Source organism: Daldinia decipiens, assembly GCF_022478715.1.
Source record: "Daldinia decipiens strain CBS 113046 unplaced genomic scaffold F4813scaffold_33, whole genome shotgun sequence".
In the NCBI taxonomy this organism is placed as follows: domain Eukaryota; kingdom Fungi; phylum Ascomycota; class Sordariomycetes; order Xylariales; family Hypoxylaceae; genus Daldinia; species Daldinia decipiens.
In genome coordinates this window covers 91,229-109,384 of record NW_026054576.1, presented here as the reverse complement: position 1 = coordinate 109,384, position 18,156 = coordinate 91,229, and the positions used below count along the sequence as shown (strand labels likewise).

Here is an 18,156-nt window from a genome sequence, read left to right as displayed (position 1 = left end):
CTTCCCAATGCATATCAGCCAGTTTCCTTCAGCCGTGCTCTAACCAGCAGGCTATAATGAGATCTCACTTCGACCCTAGGCCTCGACACTTCCCTTTCCAGGCCTATACTGTCCTTGAGAGATGTTACCCTCTGTTCAGATGCACCGGATGGTGCATCCATCCCATCGCCTCGACTCTTCGTCGCCCTTTCAGCTAGATCGCAAGCAGGATCGCCATTCTTTTCAATATTACACTCGCAGTGCTTCGAGAGCGTCTGAACCGTCGCTGGATTTTAGCTTCACCTCTGGACACAACGCTTTTCCCATTCGTTCCTCGCAGCCGCCACCGCCATCGCTGCCGATGCATCCGAGATCGAATGCTTTTAGGATCCCATCTCACCTATCCGATCACGACGAACATCAGCTTAGACGCAAAACGCCGAATGGCACGATAGATGCTGGATACGATGGTAACCCTGCCCAGCTAGCCTCGGGCCCCCCGCCTTTGAAGCATATGATCTTGCCTACTGCGGCTTATCCTCATCAAGATCATCATACAATGAAACATCATATTAAGCCCTTAATCAATGACTGGTCACTCCAGCGACCTCCAATTTTCAATGTCCCGGATCATGGTGGTCTCGCTCTTGACTCTAACTCATTGGCGTTCGCAGGCGGTTGGCGACGTGGGGTCATCAACGATTCTCGTACCCCCATGACCGTCGATGCTACTCCTAATGGACTACCAACGGCCGCTTATCCTTATAATAATGGTGTCAATATACCGACAGCTCTACAACCTATATACCAGTACTCTCCGTGTCCCGCTATATTTGATAATGGAGGATTGCTCCCGCCTTCGGCTTGGCCTGAGACGAACGTCCCTAGTTATCACCCCAGTGCACACCCGGGTAGCTTGAACTATCATACCTTGAATTATGCGCCAATGCCCCATGTTCGTTCACACAATGCCTTCATGCCGGCTAGAACACCGTATAATACTATGACCCATTATGGGGAGAGCCCAGTCGGTCTACACACGCCGTCCCAGGGGTTGGAGTCTCTTACACTCGAACCTACCCAATATGGCAGACCCAGATCCGAGTTGAATGAGAATTCTGCACCTGCGATGTTTAGGGAAAAGGCTCTTGCAAATGCTCATCGATCATATATTGAGCTTCTAGCGTACTTGCATTACAGCAAGAAATCTCAAGGTCGTTCTGCTCAGGACGCCAGGTCTTCCAAGATGGTTATATTCCCAAAACTACCAAGGCCTTCAAATCATCCCAGTTGTGTCGTCACCCCGCGGCGTTTCCGAGATACACATAGCTATAGAGACTTGAACAGTGGCAGTGGCAGCAACCATGTACTTAGTCCTCAACTTGACGGATCGTCGAGCTTGTACGGGCAGCACACTATCAAATATCAAGTACGAGACGATGAAGTTTCCCGCTCGGCCTTCTATTACCCATTCAATGGTGATAGTTCAGGATACCCTGCTACGGACGCTGAACGGGGGAGATTACCGGTCAAGCCTCTCTCTAGTGCTAAGGCCGCTGTTGAGATGCTAACTCATTTGTGCGAACAAAGCGGTTGGAAATGGGTCGATGGTATGGTACTTGGTGGCTGTTTACACTACGGCCTTGAGCGTTACGAGCAGTCATTGGAGTGGTTTCAGAGGATCATATCTCTAGATGAGACGTAGGTTCTTGTTTTAAGCCTATCTCCTTCCCATAGTTGGTTGTACTAAGCTAACCGTGCTTAAAGCCATGTTGAGGCGATTTCAAATGTTGCGGCGACTCTTTATTGTCTAAATAGACACGAAGAGGCCGAACAGCATTGGCTGCGGGCTGTCCGACTGCGACCCAGCTATCTAGAAGCTGTTGAGCATCTCGTCGGGCTTTTATGCTCTAGTCATAGAAGTAAGGAAGCTGTTGATATAATTAATTTTGTTCAACAATCTCTTCGTCTCCCTGATCAGTCTAGCTGCGATATCAGTCTCGATAGAAGTGGCGACACCAACAACTCTGTGTACGACGAAGCCAAACTACACCTGCATCAACGTTGCGAGCTAATACACAATAGCGATAATGTTGAAGAGTCGAGGTTGTCTGGCTTTGGTTCAAGTGGTTATTGTGTCAGTGGCAACGAGAATGGCCGCATTATAGCTCTGATTCACGCCAAAGGAAACATGCTATATGCGTTGAAAGATATCGACCAGGCTTCTGAGGCCTTCGAAGAGGCCGTGCTTATCAGTGCCGGGAATAAGCTCAAATGCATTAATTCATTGATACGCAGAATACAGTCTGTCTTGTCTCCCACGGATATATGCGGGCCCTCGAGACGGGGTAGCCTTCGTACGCCATCTACTGGACCGCTGCTGCTACCTCCTGAGAAGGCAAGGCATACTGCCCAATTAGTTTTTGCGACCCATGGCGAGCTTCCTGGATTACGTTTCGTGCCGGACGGTGCGCCGAAAAGGTCGGCAATCTCCACCACCAGTAACTCACTGTTGTCATTAGCAAAGATATTCCAAGATGCCATGTCGAATGGTGGTTCATTTCCAAGGCTGTTACGCCAGCCCTCTGGAATTGGCGATATTTTAGCGCTCTACTATTTATCCCTATCGCTCTCCGAGAGCCCTTCGACGGCTAACAATGTAGGGATTCTACTAGCCAGCGTTCAGCACACCAGTCCTGCCTCGCAGTTACAGATCCTAGAAAGTCCGAACATACCACCGATACCCGGAATTGCTCCCGGCAGTGGTCTCGCCTTGGCTCTTGCCTATTATAACTATGGCTTGAGCTTAGACTCCAAGCATGTTCATCTCCATACGAACCTCGGAAGCCTACTAAAAGATATTGGTCAACTTGATCTAGCAATACAAATGTATGAGCAGGCCGTTGCTTGTGACGGAAACTTTGATATCGCTCTTACGAACCTTGCCAATGCTGTCAAGGACCGTGGCCGCATTAGTGATGCTATCATGTATTATAGGCGCGCTGTCAACTCTAATCCGGACTTTGCGGAAGCGGTGTGTGGTCTTTCTACGGCTCTTAACTCGGTCTGTGATTGGAGTGGTCGAGGCGGTGTACTGCTATATGGTGGTACATACGACCGCTGGCATGTTGATGACAAGGGGATGCTTCGGGACGCCAAGATGGAAAAAACTGGCAGTGGCTTGATAAAGAAAGTTGTTGACATTGTCTCAAAGCAGCTTGCAGAGTCTTGCCATTGGGGCGCAGGCATTTTGCGGAATGGAACCCTCGAACTCCTAGTTTCGCAGGTCAATTTTCTGGCGGCGGAGGGAACACGAAAAGGGGTGAATATCGAGGATGCTCTGCGTAGATGGGCAGGCCAACCATGGGAAGGCTCGAAGATCCTCCGTCTCGTGGAGCGTTCAATGAAAGTGACGATGCGCCGTTGGTATTTAGATAAATACGTTCACAACCGCGCATCGCAATCGGGATACCCACGACTCAAGCTGCCAGCCTCTCTAGCGGTGCCAGCAGCACCGACTGTTCTTCCTTTCCATACCTTCACCTGTCCATTAACGGCCAAGGACATACGTATGATTTCTCAGCGGAACGCCGCGAGGATATCATGCTCAACTCTGAAGTCGCCGTGGCTTCCCAATTCCGTGTATGCACCGCCCCCTCCACCTAGTCCACACCTCAATATTGGATATGTATCATCGGACTTCAACAATCATCCACTCGCGCACCTGTAAGTTATATGCCTATCTATAACGTGTGAATAGCACTTGTTTTGGTTAATTAACCACATGCAGAATGCAATCCGTATTCGGATTTCACGATCCATCACGAGCGAAAGCTTTCTGTTACGCTACTACAGCGAGCGATAAATCGGTTCATCGGTTGCAAATAGAGCGTGAAGCCCCCGTGTTTCGCGATGTGAGCAATTGGCCTTCAGAGAAGCTTGTGGAACAGATAGTCGAAGATGGGATCCATATTCTTGTTAACCTGAACGGCTATACCCGGGGCGCCAGGAACGAGATATTCGCAGCCCGGCCGGCGCCAATCCAAATGTCTTTCATGGGATTCGCAGGTACCCTTGGTGCTGAATGGTGTGATTATATCTTAGCCGATAGGACCGCCATTCCTCCATCTACACTACGACCTTCGAGAAGCAACACAGACCTAGAGGACGTCTTTAGAGATGACGAGTTTAGCGAAGAGGGTGAATGGATGTATTCCGAAAATATCGTCTTCTGCCGTGATACGTTCTTCTGCTGCGACCACGCGCAATCGTGCGACCCGGCTGAAAGGCGTTTGACTTGGGTAGACGAACAACGACGACGATGGAAGATGCGTAAGGAACTTTTTCCGAATCTCCCGGACGATACTATTATACTTGGCAATTTTAACCAGTTATACAAGGTATTTTTTCCTAATGCTAAAAACACATATTAGCCACGACTAACTGTACCATTCAGATCGACCCTTCCACGTTTCGCACGTGGCTGCGTATCCTCTCCAACGTCCCCAAAGCCATATTGTGGCTTCTCAGATTCCCTGAGCTCGGTGAAAACAACCTGAAGAAAACAGCTAGGGCCTGGGCGGGTGAGGAGGTGGCAAGCCGGATTGTCTTTACAGACGTAGCGCCGAAGCAGCAGCACATTTCGCGAGCGCGTATCTGTGACCTCTTTCTAGACACGCCAGAGTGCAACGCGCACACAACGGCAGCAGATGTCTTATGGTCAAGCACCCCATTACTAACTCTACCGAGATATCCATATAAGATGTGCTCTCGCATGGCAGCGTCGATTCTCAAAGGAGCATTACCGAAGACATCCGCTGGGGATGAAGTTGCTCGGGAGCTTATTGCTTCTGGTGACTCTGACTACGAAGCACTAGCAACCAGACTTGCGGGAAACTTGACTTATCGGTACATGGACGGAGAGTATTGCGAAGGGAAAGGACGACTGGCCGAGATGCGAAAGATTTTTTTCGAAGCAAAATGGAAATGCGCACTCTTCAATACACGAAGATGGGTGTCTGATTTAGAATGGGCATACGAAGAAGCATGGCGGCGTTGGGTGGCCGGGCAAGGCGGCGATATCTATCTACCTATAGAAGAATAGTGAGATATTTCCGGGTTGGGGGTTAGTTTTAATACCCATGTGTCTCGCATTTGACGCATTTGACGCATTTGACGTGGGCAGGAAACGAGCTCGGGGATGTTCGGTATCGGCCAAGGATATTCATGACATTGGATGGTGGTACATGGCATTCACATATTACCCATCTGTGAAAGAGCATGGGAGTTCCGGACAACATGAGAGGGAGACTTGAATGAACCATGTTGGATTTCAAAAGGCCTTTGATTGCATTTTGAACCTGATTAGGCTGGCTTTGGACGAAGAACTCGAAGTTTCTATGATAGAGCAGGTAGCGGACTCGGACCAAGTGCTGGTAGGGTTACATTACCTTTGGGACAGAAATATGCAGTCGTTTCAGCAGCGACGGACAGGGGCGTTTGGTATTATGGCAGCGTGAATTTATCAGGCTATGCTGTCGACGGAATCATGTAAATATACCCAGAGCTGACGCCCTACGGATGGGTAAAGCCAATTATGTTTCTCGGTTATGAGTTTCTTTTCTTCTTATTTTTATATCTCTTTCTTATTTTACCTTCTCCCTTCTTATGATTCATCTTGATCAAAAGAAACAAAAATAGTCATTTTTGCTCTTCATACGTAGAATACCCCTAGACTAGCCGTAACCCTTTCAAAAATTTGTAAAGACCGTTGTTCTACTCACTATCAGGACAGCGAGTGCATTAAAGTCCGCAACAGGTGGCTTGATAAATCAAGGTTGAGGTTACGCAAAAGTAAGTCAGATGTACGTTGGATTAGTTGGATATTTGGGATACGATGACTACCTACCTATCTACATACATCCAAGGTAGGTAGTACCTTAGTAAGTACATACTACATACATAGGTACAATACCTACCTAGGTAGATATGTACCACTGTACCAGTAGATGGAAATGTGCCGACTCGTCCTAGCTCGTTATCCCTTTTCCCTGGTCTTGTGGTAGGTAGTGGGGGTGGATCATTTCAGCCGGCGAAGAGAGAAGATGGAGTGCGGCTGAGGTTATCTGTGGGTAAGTTTTTATTTTTATTTTTATTTTCTCAACGGTCACGACGTCTTAAGCACTATCGACCAAATAGTCAAACGATATCCCCGCAAGCTAAAGATGTTAGGTTTGCTTGGCTTTACTGTTTTAAGGCGACGAATAAGTCTTGGAGAATATATAGATAAATAGGTATATAAATTAAGACAGAGCAAGGTACGTTTTCAATTAAGAATTAAAATAAAATATTATGCATACCTATTATATCTGTAGTGTTGGAGAGTTATTAAAGACTGAAGACCAAAAAAGAAAGAGAAAAAAAAGGAAAAAAAAGAAAAACCCTTTACACACAGTAAGCATATCAAAGCCCCCCCTAACAGGTTGAAGAACCCTAGTAAATGTCTAACTGTAAATAAATAAATATATTTTTTAGTTTCAGCCGGTAAAGATGACGGGGGATCCCAAGTCAATGGGTCGCTGGGGAAGTAAAAAAGCCACATGTGCAGATCGTCACCCTAACGAACTATAAACGGCCGGGCCATGCTGATCGTTTTATCAAGTACCTATACGCGAGCTATATACAAATAATTTACATACTACTTACGTGTGTAAGTACGGTACCAAGCAGGGGGTATAATACACTGGGGAGACCTGTCCGGGACCCCTTGTCGGATCTGGGGTTCGCACATCTAAACCTCACTCGGCAGCTGCCATCTCAAATCGGAAATAACTGAGCCTCGTGGTTCTTCGCTAGACAGGAACTAAGCTGTCTATCTAACTTGAAGTTTCGTCTAGCCTGAACCTACAAACCGGCACGGCCTAAGCCTAAGCTTATTTATTTATCGGATAGGACGTGGGCATCTTTATGACGACCTCTACTGCCGATAGTGTTGACTTATACTGGTACTAACCTAGACGGCGCTGACGGGCGAATAGATACGATGTGATTAAAAATACAATACAAGAATAAAAGCAAAAAAGGGAGGAAGGGAGCGAAGGCGTTGAACTTGTACGCAATCCTCCCCCCCCCCTCCCTCCTCATCCCCCACTACGTTGGCCGCGGATATGGGACATCCCCTTTCCACGTATTGCGCTTATTTTTCTGGCCTTGCCTGCCTTGCCTATCTTACTTGACGCCAGAGGCGGTGGCTGGACGTTTCCCTTTTCTTTCTTTTTTTCTGAGTCTTTCTAGACTTGCTTTTTCCCTCATCCTAGGTATGTACTTCCTATGCTTAAGCTAAGAAAAAAAGAGCTAGGAGCTAAAGAATGCAGGTGGTACGAACCTTGAACCTTGGGAAGCACCTATTCAGAACAAATCAGCTAGATCCAGCAGAAACTACGGTACACATACACATAACCTACATACATGTAGGTGGGCCACATAGGTACATACATATATACATACCCTATATATGTATGTAGGTACATACCTACATTGTATCTACCTACCTATCTTAGAGAACGGTCAGACAGGGGAAGGAACACTGCTACGTACCTGACGAACACTTAGCTGATGAGAAGGCTGCTGAGAAGGTAGGAAGGATGTGGATCTCTTAGAACTTACAGATCTACACCCGCCTGCAGCATGTTACTACCGGTTATTAGGTATACTGCTCCTGCTGCTGCTGCTGCTGCTGCTGCTGCTGCCATTTGCTATTATCGGTGCTGCTACTACTATGTATTGTTTTTACAGTTGCCAACGCTTATACTCGTGCTCGTTCATGCTTACCTTCTCTTCTCAACATAACTTGATCTTGTGCCATCTTCCGCCCCATCCCGCTCCTTCATTCGTTCAACTCTAACCCCCAATCTACATCTAACCCTACAGCCAATGCACATCCTCTGTTCTATGTTCTGTACTCCTATACCTTTTCTACCTTTTCTACCTTTGCTACTTTTTCTATACCTAGCACATATGCCTTATCTTGGTCTACGTCAGTTCCCTACCCGATCTTACTCTATATGTTACCATTCGCCGTAGTCTAGACAAGCTCTTCAACAACTCAAAACTACCTCGATATTTCGACTATGTAAGCTGCCTCTACGAGTAGTCGGAACTAAATTCCCACGGAATCTGTGGCTGTAAATGAAGAACTAGAGTTTGGAGTTCTCAAGCCGCCTAGCTAGCCAGAACCATAAAAGGTTGACTGGGCTTAACCATCACATTAGTTCTGTTATAAATTTGACGGTATATAGCCGAGATCGATGGAAACCCCCCTTATAATTTGGTTATCACTTCTACTTGGATATCCTCACTCTAAATCGTACATATATTTTTCTGGACCTGGTCTGTCGCATCACGATCTTGTCCCCACTGTCCCTCGCTCTTATATTGCTTTTATTACTACTACACATACTTATCGCTGAATAATAATACCGGCGCGATGTCGAGACGTGGCCCCTGGACTAATCGCGAAGATGAGATGTTGAAGGAGATCGTCGAACAACAAGGTGCCTTGAACTGGGTTAAAATTGCACAGCGCGTTCAAACAAGGTCGCCAAAGCAGTGTAGGGAGCGCTATCACCAGAACCTAAAGCCCGGTCTCAACCACAGCCCTATCACACCTGAAGAGGGGATTTTAATAGAGAATTTGGTCCGCTCCAAGGGGAAACGATGGGCTGAGATTGCTAGAGCTCTCAACAACCGAAGCGATAATGCGGTCAAGAATTGGTGGAATGGCAGTATGAACCGCCGACAGCGTCTAATGCGTAGAGCAGCTGAAAACCACTACGCCAGGGTTCATAGCCAAAATGCTCACGACGAGTCTACTCCGGAACTATCGCAGGCTCCACCATCATACCACTGCCATGACCCACGTCACCTCCATCCACGTCCAGGCTACTCAAGCTGCTCACTCTACGGACACCACAAGCATCATGAACATCATGAACATCATGAACATCATGAAAATCACAGGCACCATGACTATGAACAACATGCACTTATAAATGAGGCCATTAGCCTATCGCGCCCAGCCTCTACTTCTCCCTATCCTCCTGCGTATCGTTCTGTCGATCCTTCTATATACGGTTCCACCTCACCATATAACTACAGAAGTCGTCGTGCTAGTTCGTGGGAAGACTACTCAGAGTTCTTGGGGCTCCCATCGCCTTCTGCATCTTCGATATCCCCTGTTGAGCTTCTAGAACCACCTACTCCCTTTCCTTGGAAGCCGGATCATAGCTTGCCGTACCGCGATATACACACTTCTAGCCACTCCCGAGAGCCTCTCCATGAACTACCTCCATTACGGGTTAGTGGACTATCCTCACCGTCGCATGGGATCGAAGCACTGAATCCCAGTCACGGTTCACAGCCAGCAAGTGAAGTTGTTCGTCCAAACGGGGTACAACTACCGCATATTGCCGAATGCTTCCCGGGAAGTTATGACTTACATCGTCGACCGCGCACGGCACCTGATACACCGCCACGTCATCCGGCGCAACGCCCGGAACGACGTAATTCGGGATCGGGATCTCCAACCTCACAGCGCGTATCACCATACATACAGCGCCGATCTCCATTATTACAACGCAAGTCTCCACACCTACAGCGTCGATCCCCGTCATCACGGTTCGGAGACAAGCACTGCGCTGTGGACCCTAGGATGAATTTAAAATTCCTGACTCATTAAGTATGCAAGAATCTATCAAAGGGTCGTTGAATTCATGGACTACGAAGAAACCCCCCCAAAAGGGAGTCATCAAGATGTTGTTGCACTGGAAAACACGAAAAATAACCTGTTTGGTGTCTATTTCGTGTTGGTATTTGAGGATGTATATTTGTTGGTGCAAATCGACGAAGACGTCCCGTCACCGAGATAGTAAGGATGTTCGTAGTTAGGAAGCGATGGGAATTAAATATGTCTGGTATGTTGTAATTTATCGCGAGAATTGAGTATGTACCCCATAGATAGAGTAGGGGATGCTGGAGACTGCTTGGAATATGTTGGCGCTCAATGTATGAGCTTGACATACGGATTAAGAAAACGGAGAACGCTCTATGCTTCTTCTCAATTCAAATCCTTCGGTAACTCTAGCTTAGCACTACTACGGGATGAATTAATACAATTTAGACATTTGTGAATAGGACCAGCCGCGTACTAACGGCTGGATATGATGGACTAGGTGGAACACCCCTCCTCCTCTTCCCTTCGCGAGGAGCAAGATTATTCTTCAACGGCGGCCGATATGGCGTGGTCTCTGATGCTCCTGGTTCGCGAGTAGAAAGTGGCCGACAGGACTCGACGATGCTGTGTGATGCTGTGGAACACACTAGGTGTAGAAAAGGGGAGGCCACTGTGGTTCTAGCGATGGAAGTTATTGTTCCATGTCGATGTCTCTCCGAGATCAACAGCGAAGTGGACGTTATAGAACGGTTTCAAGGTTTACCCCTATTCGAGAGCACCCGCCGGGGGAAAGTGTCACAAGGGAAGAGTAGATATTGGTAGACCAAGGATGGTAATATAAACGTTGCCGAACAAGCCGGTACAACAAGGGAGGGAGGAGGGAGGGAGGGAACACATACACACATACACCCCCAGTATAGTCCGGGTAGTGCAGATCTCTGATCCTGGTGCATATGCTGCAGCGCTTTGCTACGCTATCTCCTGTTGGCTTTTGGTGTAGCATGAGCTAGCTGGGTTTGAACCCCGAGTTTTGGATCGTTGAGACGATGGGAAAGGGAAAAGAATAAAGAGCTACCATCGGGATCCGAGATCCGGTAAGTAAGTAAGTAAGTAAGTATGTATGTATGTATGTATGTATGTATGTATGTATGTATGCCTGCCTATACTATACATATATTGAGTGTGGTTATACGCACGCACACCTTACCAATACCTTATACAGCAATACCGTTCGCCAATATATGGTTGTTTCCGTACCCTACCCACGCACCGCACCCCCCCTCTAACACCCGTCGTTGGCGTTTGTCGGCACATCATCTACTTGGCGGACAACGGCCGCCACGCGCCCATGGGGGAGGGGGGGGGCTGCGAGAGAAAGGTGTTTAGATTTATTAAGGGGCTTTTCTTTTTAACGGCGGAGGAATACCTACCTACCTATATAGGTTATATATATACCTACCTATATATATGCACGTCCCTGATCTTGCCTCTGCTCGATTCTTGTCCGATAAACTGGACATGGACACAGGGGGTAACAAGGACCTAGGTAACCTACATGTCGTCTTACGCACATGTAGGGCTAGCTCTACCTACGTGTATGTATGTATGTATGTATGTATGAATGAATGAATGAATGAATATGAATGTCCATGTGTATATGCGTGGTGTATTTATTATACACGTATGATAAGCCCCATGCGGCCAGCCGCTCCCTTGCAGACCGCTCCAGCTTTAGCTCCAGAGCGGGAAGATGGGAGGGCCACGTTCGTATGGATACATATTTCTCTTCTTCTTCTCCGAGGCAAGAGAAGGCGAGGCAGGTTTAAAACTCACTTATGTAGGTACATACATGGCCGGGATGGACTCGGGTATCACGGGGTGCTGGATAATAGAATAGAATATAATAGAATAGAATAGAATAGCCATGCGCGTCCATACACCGCAAATTAACCGCGCGACAGGGACATGGGGACGAAATAGGTAGCACTATCTATTCAATAATGGATAATGAATGATAGATAATGGATAATGGGGAATGCGGATTGCAGATTGCGGATTGCGGATTGCGGAAAGACCCTTTGTGTTTGTGCGTCTTTCTTCGGTTATCTCCCGGCTCAGTGGAATCCCGACCGTTTGACTATTGAGAGGGGAGTGTTACCGGCAGCCTGGTACTGGCGAGTTGGCGCAGGGATCTTTTATTTTTATTTTTTTATTGTTTCTTCTTATTTATTTAATATATTGTTATTTTATCTTATTCTCTAAATCGGGTTACTGCATGCATACCTACGTGACCTCGTACAGATCATCTATCGTACGTACGTGTCGAGACGGCCATGCGAAGTCGAGATAAATTATCGACCAAGGTTTGGTTGGGTTTGGCTGGGCGTGATCCGCCGTGTTTGCTGTCGGTACTTGGGTAGATATATAAATATAGATATATATACTTAACTTTATAAGTACATATAATCAAGTATAATTACATGTATACTTATACCTAGTTATGTACTTTGCCATAAATACTCTAGGTCGCCGATGAGATGCAAGATCCACATGTTAGAGATTGTCCTACGTATTATGCCGCCGGAGGCGTGATATATTGAATTTGTAATATTACGGCCTGGCCTGCCGCTCTTTCTTTCTTTCTTACTCTTGCCTGCGAAGCACGGTGCCTTGGCTCTCCGTACGGATAGGTATACCGTTCCGAGACAGGAGAATCCGCTGAAAAAACTAATTACTAATTCATAACAACAACAACAACAACAACAACAATAATAATAATAATAATAATGCGGAGACAAGGGAATGAGAAGAGATTTTTTTTTTTTCCTAAAAAAAAAAAACAATGAAAATAAAAAGTACTTAAAGTAGTCGCTTTCTCCGATCTCCGCAGGGTACACAGGCCCGGAGATCTGGGTCGGCACGCTCGGTTATCGAGAACCGAACCCCAAGTTACGTAGGCAGGTATCCCCCATACCCCATATCCATGCTTACCTACCTTACATACATTAGGTACAATACATAGGTACATATCCACCACCCGTAACCCAAACTAATCCTTGGCACCTTTCACCGGAAACGCCCACCGACCATCGTCATCATTCATCATCATCATCATCATCATTAGGTATCATCATCATTATTATCATCTTTAGTTTTCAACGACTTGCGAAAAGCGAGGGAAGTGTTTAGCACGGACATAAAACTCGAATTTAAATCTCGAAATTTTTTTTTTAAAAAATAAAATGTTAAAATATTTTAAATTACATCTATGGAAAGATAAAAATTAAACAAGTTTATTAAATTATTAGGTTAAGCTAGTTAAGCTAGTTTATTAGTTAAATCTTGATAACAAAACGTAACGCTTAAAAATAAGCTTAACCCCGTACATATATGTACATACCTACCTACCTACCTACATAGGTACATACAACATAACACAAATCAAATACTACCTAACACCATAATGTACCAGAGCACAAAACTCGGGAAAAACCGGCCGTTAGCAATCTTTTGCATCTTCTACATAATATGTAAAATCTCTCTATCTTTATCTGTGCCGTCCCTGTCCCTGCACATACAACACACCATCTTCGGAAGCTATTCCGTCCAATGATACACGTGCTCGGATCCCTCTTGACCCTGAAGATCTAAGATCTACTTTCCATCCCCATGACCCTCCATAGGTAGGTAGGTACTGATGATAGGTAGGTATACATTCAGTGTACTATTAATCCTCCTTGCTCATCGACTCTCTAGCTTTTCGGCCGAAATCTTGTAGAGAGACTTCAAGCCTGGCACACGCAGAAGCCCATGCGGTTTATGCCAGTGATTAGTCATAAAATATATTCAATCTAGACGCCGTAGAATTACGGGAAGTCTTTTATGAAATTACATGTGTAAAATACCCGGACTACCTACTTATAGGTCAAACTTTTTCTTTACTTGCATAGGGTTAGCCTAACCTAGGACCTTGTGAGCACGAGCTCAATAGGTATCGCAAACAGATGGATCCCTCAAAGATTAAACCCACCGTCCAAGAACCACTGCATAAACGTTACCTACTCCATCCATTCTACATGTATTGGTGATACACTACCCAACGCCTCATATATTATTCTGGCATTGGTACTCTTGGAGAGTTGAAATAAGCAGCCACCGACGGGCTCCCTGTACCTGCTTGAATTACTGTGTCTAGACTGCTCGTACACGAATTTTGTGAGCAGATCTTTTCCGCAGCTGATGGCCACCGGTCTTCCCAAGACTCCGGGGACGGGGAGCTAGACAAGTCACCCGTCGGTCCTTCGCTTATCTCCTCGGTTGAGTTTTCTTTCGTGTCTTTAAGTCTGGGTTTCCATAGCTCAACATCTCTATCCTCATTTCTCCTAGGAGAAGCGCCTGCTGGAAGTTCATTGGCAGAGCCGCCGCTCGTGAGAACAGGAGATACGTCGTCTCCAGGCACAAACGAGAACCCAGACATGCATCGTAGGCGTCTTTCGTCGAGGTGGAGACTTATGTCTTTTGGCGCCTCATCGAGCCTATAGCCGCTTAGATGCCGGTGAACGTTCTCTGAGCGTGGGGAGGCGTCATCGCTGCTGCCAATGAGAGGTTCCTCGCAGTCTAGTAAGTTTTCTAATATCTGCCGCCTCGCTTGCTTTCTACGCCACCCAGACGATTTTACCCCGGTTTCTATTTTGCTGTCTATCTCAGACGCATCGGATACATCATCCGAGAATAGTGGCTTTGGTGTTTTTCGACCGGTAGAAGCTGTGGGTTCCACTGGTTTTTTCTCTAGCCCAGACGAATCTTCACTCGCTCCTGGGGTCACTACTGTCTCACAGCGTCGACGCCTACCTTTAGGGTGAGTCATACCAGCATTTATGACAGTATCATGTCGCCGTATCCTTTCGCTCATGAGGAAGTCGCTGTTACTGTCGAGTACTTTGGGTACTGGCTTGGTTCCGTATCTGTTCACGTCTCTAGGTACGCCAAGAGACGCATCTACAGATGTATACGTAAGATACTCCTGTCGAGCAGAGAGGTACTAGGTGGATAGCAGATGTACTTACCTTGCATGGTTTGCGTGCTGAGGCGCTTCAATTTGGAGGCGAACTGCTTAGCCTGAGGACCATTCCTATCAACAACACTGTTCGTCCTTGCTAGCGTTACTGCTTCTAGACCATCGCTGGATGTTCTCGACAATAGTACTTCGAGCCGTTTGATCTCGGCTTTATACTGACTCTCGCGTTCCAGCCATTCGTCGGCTACAGACTTGAAGTGCTCCAGGTGATACTCAAGCGAGTGCCTAGCTTCGGTATAAGCAGCATCAATGGTCTGAATTCTCTCCTGGGCGTTGGCGAATCCTTCGATTAGGTGCAGGATGTACGAGTTGTACTCGATAGGGATGGGTCGTAGTGCGCCCTGGGTCATAAGAACGACCTGGAGCGCCTCGACCATCTGGTCTAGCGAGGGATTATACCATATCTTATCCTGTTCGCGGATAAATAAACTAGCACCACTGCTACCGGTCAATGGCTCGTGCGAAGACTGGCTGGCTAGACTCAAGTTGCTGGCGGCCCGTCTGGGCGCGCGTTCAGGGGACGTCGGCGTTCGGGGGATGCTAGGAGTACGAGAACGCTGCCCGAGCCGAAGCCAGCTGAAGTCGGTCATGTTGCAGACGCAGACGTGTCTCTAGGTCCAATACGAAATACAAAAGGTAAAATATACCTAAGGATTGACTAACGGGCACTGACTTGAATTATGTGTTATGGCACGAAGAGTTAGGTGTAGCTCTTGGGGAAACCGGAATAGATAAAAGAACAACATGTGAACAACATGTGAGTGCTCGGGAAACGATGCAAAAGGGATGAAGTGAATTGATTGTAAAGGGGACGAACCTTTGACTGTTGTTTGGTCGCTAGATTTGTTCCTTCCATTATTCAATTCTTCAATTGGCGGAAGTCACAGTTGACTGTAACAATCAACTATTCCTGGCAGTTACGTGACTTCCCATCATACATGTCCATATGTACCTCCTATGACGCGCCTGAAGGGCAAGTGCATACCTCATATACGTGTATCTGTGTATCTATGTATCTAAGGTATCTGAGGTATGTACCTATGCTCCATGCTCCATGCTCCACGTTCTACGCTCTATGCACGCATACGTACGTTAAAGGAGGCAATATACGCGGATTCCAAAATATCAGACTACTATCCTTATCCTCTTAATGCATTCGCCGAACGATACTATATAACTACCTAAGGTACCTACCTAGCCATGTTACAAAGTCAACGCTTTTCTCATATACGCCTGTCGTCGCAGTGCCCACCTCAGAATCCATGTCGCATACGTGCGTCTATCAGTCAAATAAGTCTCCCGCTCTCTGCCGCTGTCTTGATCTTCCTTCAAGTCTATCAGCGAAGAGCTCCTTTCCGGAATTCGCCCCTAGTTTTTCGGGGAATAGTTCTTTCGCTGACTTGCCCGCACTGCCCTTAATTGCAAACCCTTGGTTGGCGCTCCTCTGGCTTGCTGTCCCACGAATATTGAAGCCAGAGTCCCTAACCTCCTCTACAGTCGTAATCCTGTCTGCCAACTTACTCTTCCCCAGAACGGTAATCCTATCCTCGAGCCTACGCCCTGACGCTGCTCGCGTATCGTTTCTCTCGTCCATCAGAGGTAGCATGATCCCCTTGGCTAGTAAAGTAGTCGTATCTTCTATTTCATCCCCGAGCCGCCCGGATCCCTCCCCTGACTTGTCCGGGAAAAGCTCCCTAGCTCTATTGCTACGCGACATGCGGCTCTTGAGTGCACGTGCTTTGTCACGATTTCGAGCTGCTAACCCGTCACTCGCAATTTCGTCCATTGCCTGGTCGCTATCTCGACCACGGGGTGAAGCTGACCGCCTCCGCTTCGACTCGTTCTGGCCGTTTGAACCACTAGGAAATAGCTCTTTGCCGCGATTGTCAGGACGATACGAATCCCTTCCATATCCCTCTTCGCTCGTATTTGGTGTATATGACCGCCTGCGCTGAGGTCGCGAGTACGACGCGCGACGAGATAAGGCGGCTTCATCGTCGTCGTATAGGTTGACATCAAATTGCTCCTCATCCTCCCGGTTTCGGGCTTCCCTTGTTCGCCTACGGTTATACCCATCACCATCCCGGTCACGATACCTCCGGGCCTCGTTGCGCCGCCGCCGTTCTTCTGGGTCATATTCGGGGTTTAGGAGATAGAAGCGGCTCCTCGAAGCAGCGCCGACTTGCTTCTTATCGGATGCGACAGCTAACCGGACTTGTAACATAACCTCTGGCCTCTTTGAGAAAGGCTTGGCGGATAAAAGTTGCCGCAAGGGAAGTTGAGAAACGTCGTATATGTCTTGAGCTGCTAAGGAGCTGAGCGCGCTGGACGCGGCCGATTCGGAACCAAATAACAAGTTGGCTGAGGAATCGTCTATCCACTCTATCCTCTCCACTGGTTCCTCTGGAAAGTGTTCGGCGACATAAGTCTTAACCTCTTCGGAATTCATGACATCGAGACCTCTGATATAGACTTTGACAGGTATAGGAGTATCGTCGTCTACTATTTCTCCGGGTGAGCGATCGCCCTAGAAAGACATTTGTTAGCATCTTATCTTGTCTCGCCTAACGTAGGTTACGGTAATTTAGCTTACAGGCGCGTCTTGATATTCTGGTTCGGGAATTATAGGCTCGTCAGGCACGAGGTCAACATCCACATCCATCTCCATGTCGAGATCCATAGTGTCCATCGTGTCTAATATCTACCTGCCAAGGCGCGTTTTTGATGGCAGGGGCGGAGTTGTAAGGAAACTGATCGAGTGGAATCGTTGAATCGTTGAATCGTTGAATCCAAAGGTGTAAGGCGCGCCGAGAAGAAGGAGTGATCAAAGCAACCCGAGGAAACACCCAGGAACTTCAAGCTATATTTTTGATATTACTCGGTGCGTATATATTGGTGTGATGCGATGGTGACTAATGGATAATGGATATTGCATGCAATTAGGTGAATATTGTAGACTGAAGCTCCGAATCATTGAATGAAGTAATTATGATGAGTGGAGGGAGATAAGAAGAAGGTATGTAGATGCGCAGCATATGCAAAGGGGAATATATCTGCGCTGCCTTCGCTCTATTTGGTCTGTTCAAGTACCTAATGTATCCAATGTAATTCGTGACCTACATGTATGAAGTTGAAGCTTTGAAGGAGGTGGTAGCTTGGTAGGTATTTAGGTACCTTAGTCATTTTAGACATTGCAGAAAGCCTAGGGTGCCTTAGCTGACTAACCCCCACCATTCAGGTGGGTGTTTTCTCTATTACCCCTGGTACCTTTGTACCTATCTGCTCTTTGTCTTCTTGTCTGCTCTTCTCACGTGTCTCATCTGCAACAAAGGCTAGGCACATTAGAAACATGCGGTTTATACATAGTACC

The 18,156-nt window shown here is 47.0% G+C and overlaps 5 protein-coding genes across 5 annotated transcripts; 3 read left to right on the top strand and 2 right to left on the bottom strand.

The window, feature by feature from the left end:
• Window positions 1-121: 121 nt before the first annotated feature.
• On the top strand, window positions 122-5,083 carry F4813DRAFT_382335 (glycosyltransferase family 41 protein; the record flags this gene model as incomplete). Its single annotated transcript, XM_049245789.1, has 4 exons — window positions 122-1,680; window positions 1,747-3,705; window positions 3,770-4,379; window positions 4,436-5,083. 4 exons carry the CDS (start codon window positions 122-124, stop codon window positions 5,081-5,083), a joined length of 4,776 nt encoding a protein of 1,591 aa, XP_049096863.1.
• Window positions 5,084-8,270: 3,187 nt separating this feature from the next.
• Window positions 8,271-9,731, top strand: F4813DRAFT_191523 (uncharacterized protein). Its single transcript, XM_049239428.1, has one exon. The coding sequence runs from the start codon at window positions 8,465-8,467 to the stop codon at window positions 9,713-9,715; it is 1,251 nt and encodes a 416-aa protein (XP_049096862.1). The 5' UTR covers window positions 8,271-8,464; the 3' UTR covers window positions 9,716-9,731.
• A 1,094-nt stretch (window positions 9,732-10,825) lies between these two features.
• Window positions 10,826-11,868, top strand: F4813DRAFT_368826 (uncharacterized protein; the record flags this gene model as incomplete). The annotated part of the gene is made up of 4 exons (XM_049244358.1): window positions 10,826-10,851; window positions 10,891-11,087; window positions 11,130-11,320; window positions 11,401-11,868. The coding sequence occupies 4 exons, from the start codon at window positions 10,826-10,828 to the stop codon at window positions 11,533-11,535; spliced, it is 549 nt and encodes a 182-aa protein (XP_049096861.1). The 3' UTR covers window positions 11,536-11,868.
• A 1,637-nt stretch (window positions 11,869-13,505) lies between these two features.
• Window positions 13,506-15,376, bottom strand: F4813DRAFT_398678 (uncharacterized protein; the record flags this gene model as incomplete). The annotated part of the gene is made up of 2 exons (XM_049248080.1): window positions 13,506-14,707; window positions 14,776-15,376. 2 exons carry the CDS (start codon window positions 15,374-15,376, stop codon window positions 13,821-13,823), a joined length of 1,488 nt encoding a protein of 495 aa, XP_049096860.1. The 3' UTR covers window positions 13,506-13,820.
• A 414-nt stretch (window positions 15,377-15,790) lies between these two features.
• Window positions 15,791-17,931, bottom strand: F4813DRAFT_368824 (uncharacterized protein). Its single transcript, XM_049244357.1, has 2 exons — window positions 17,380-17,931; window positions 15,791-17,313 (listed from the first exon to the last, which is right to left on the bottom strand). Exons 1-2 carry the CDS (start codon window positions 17,473-17,475, stop codon window positions 16,069-16,071), a joined length of 1,341 nt encoding a protein of 446 aa, XP_049096859.1. The 5' UTR covers window positions 17,476-17,931; the 3' UTR covers window positions 15,791-16,068.
• Between the last annotated feature and the right edge of the window lie 225 nt (window positions 17,932-18,156).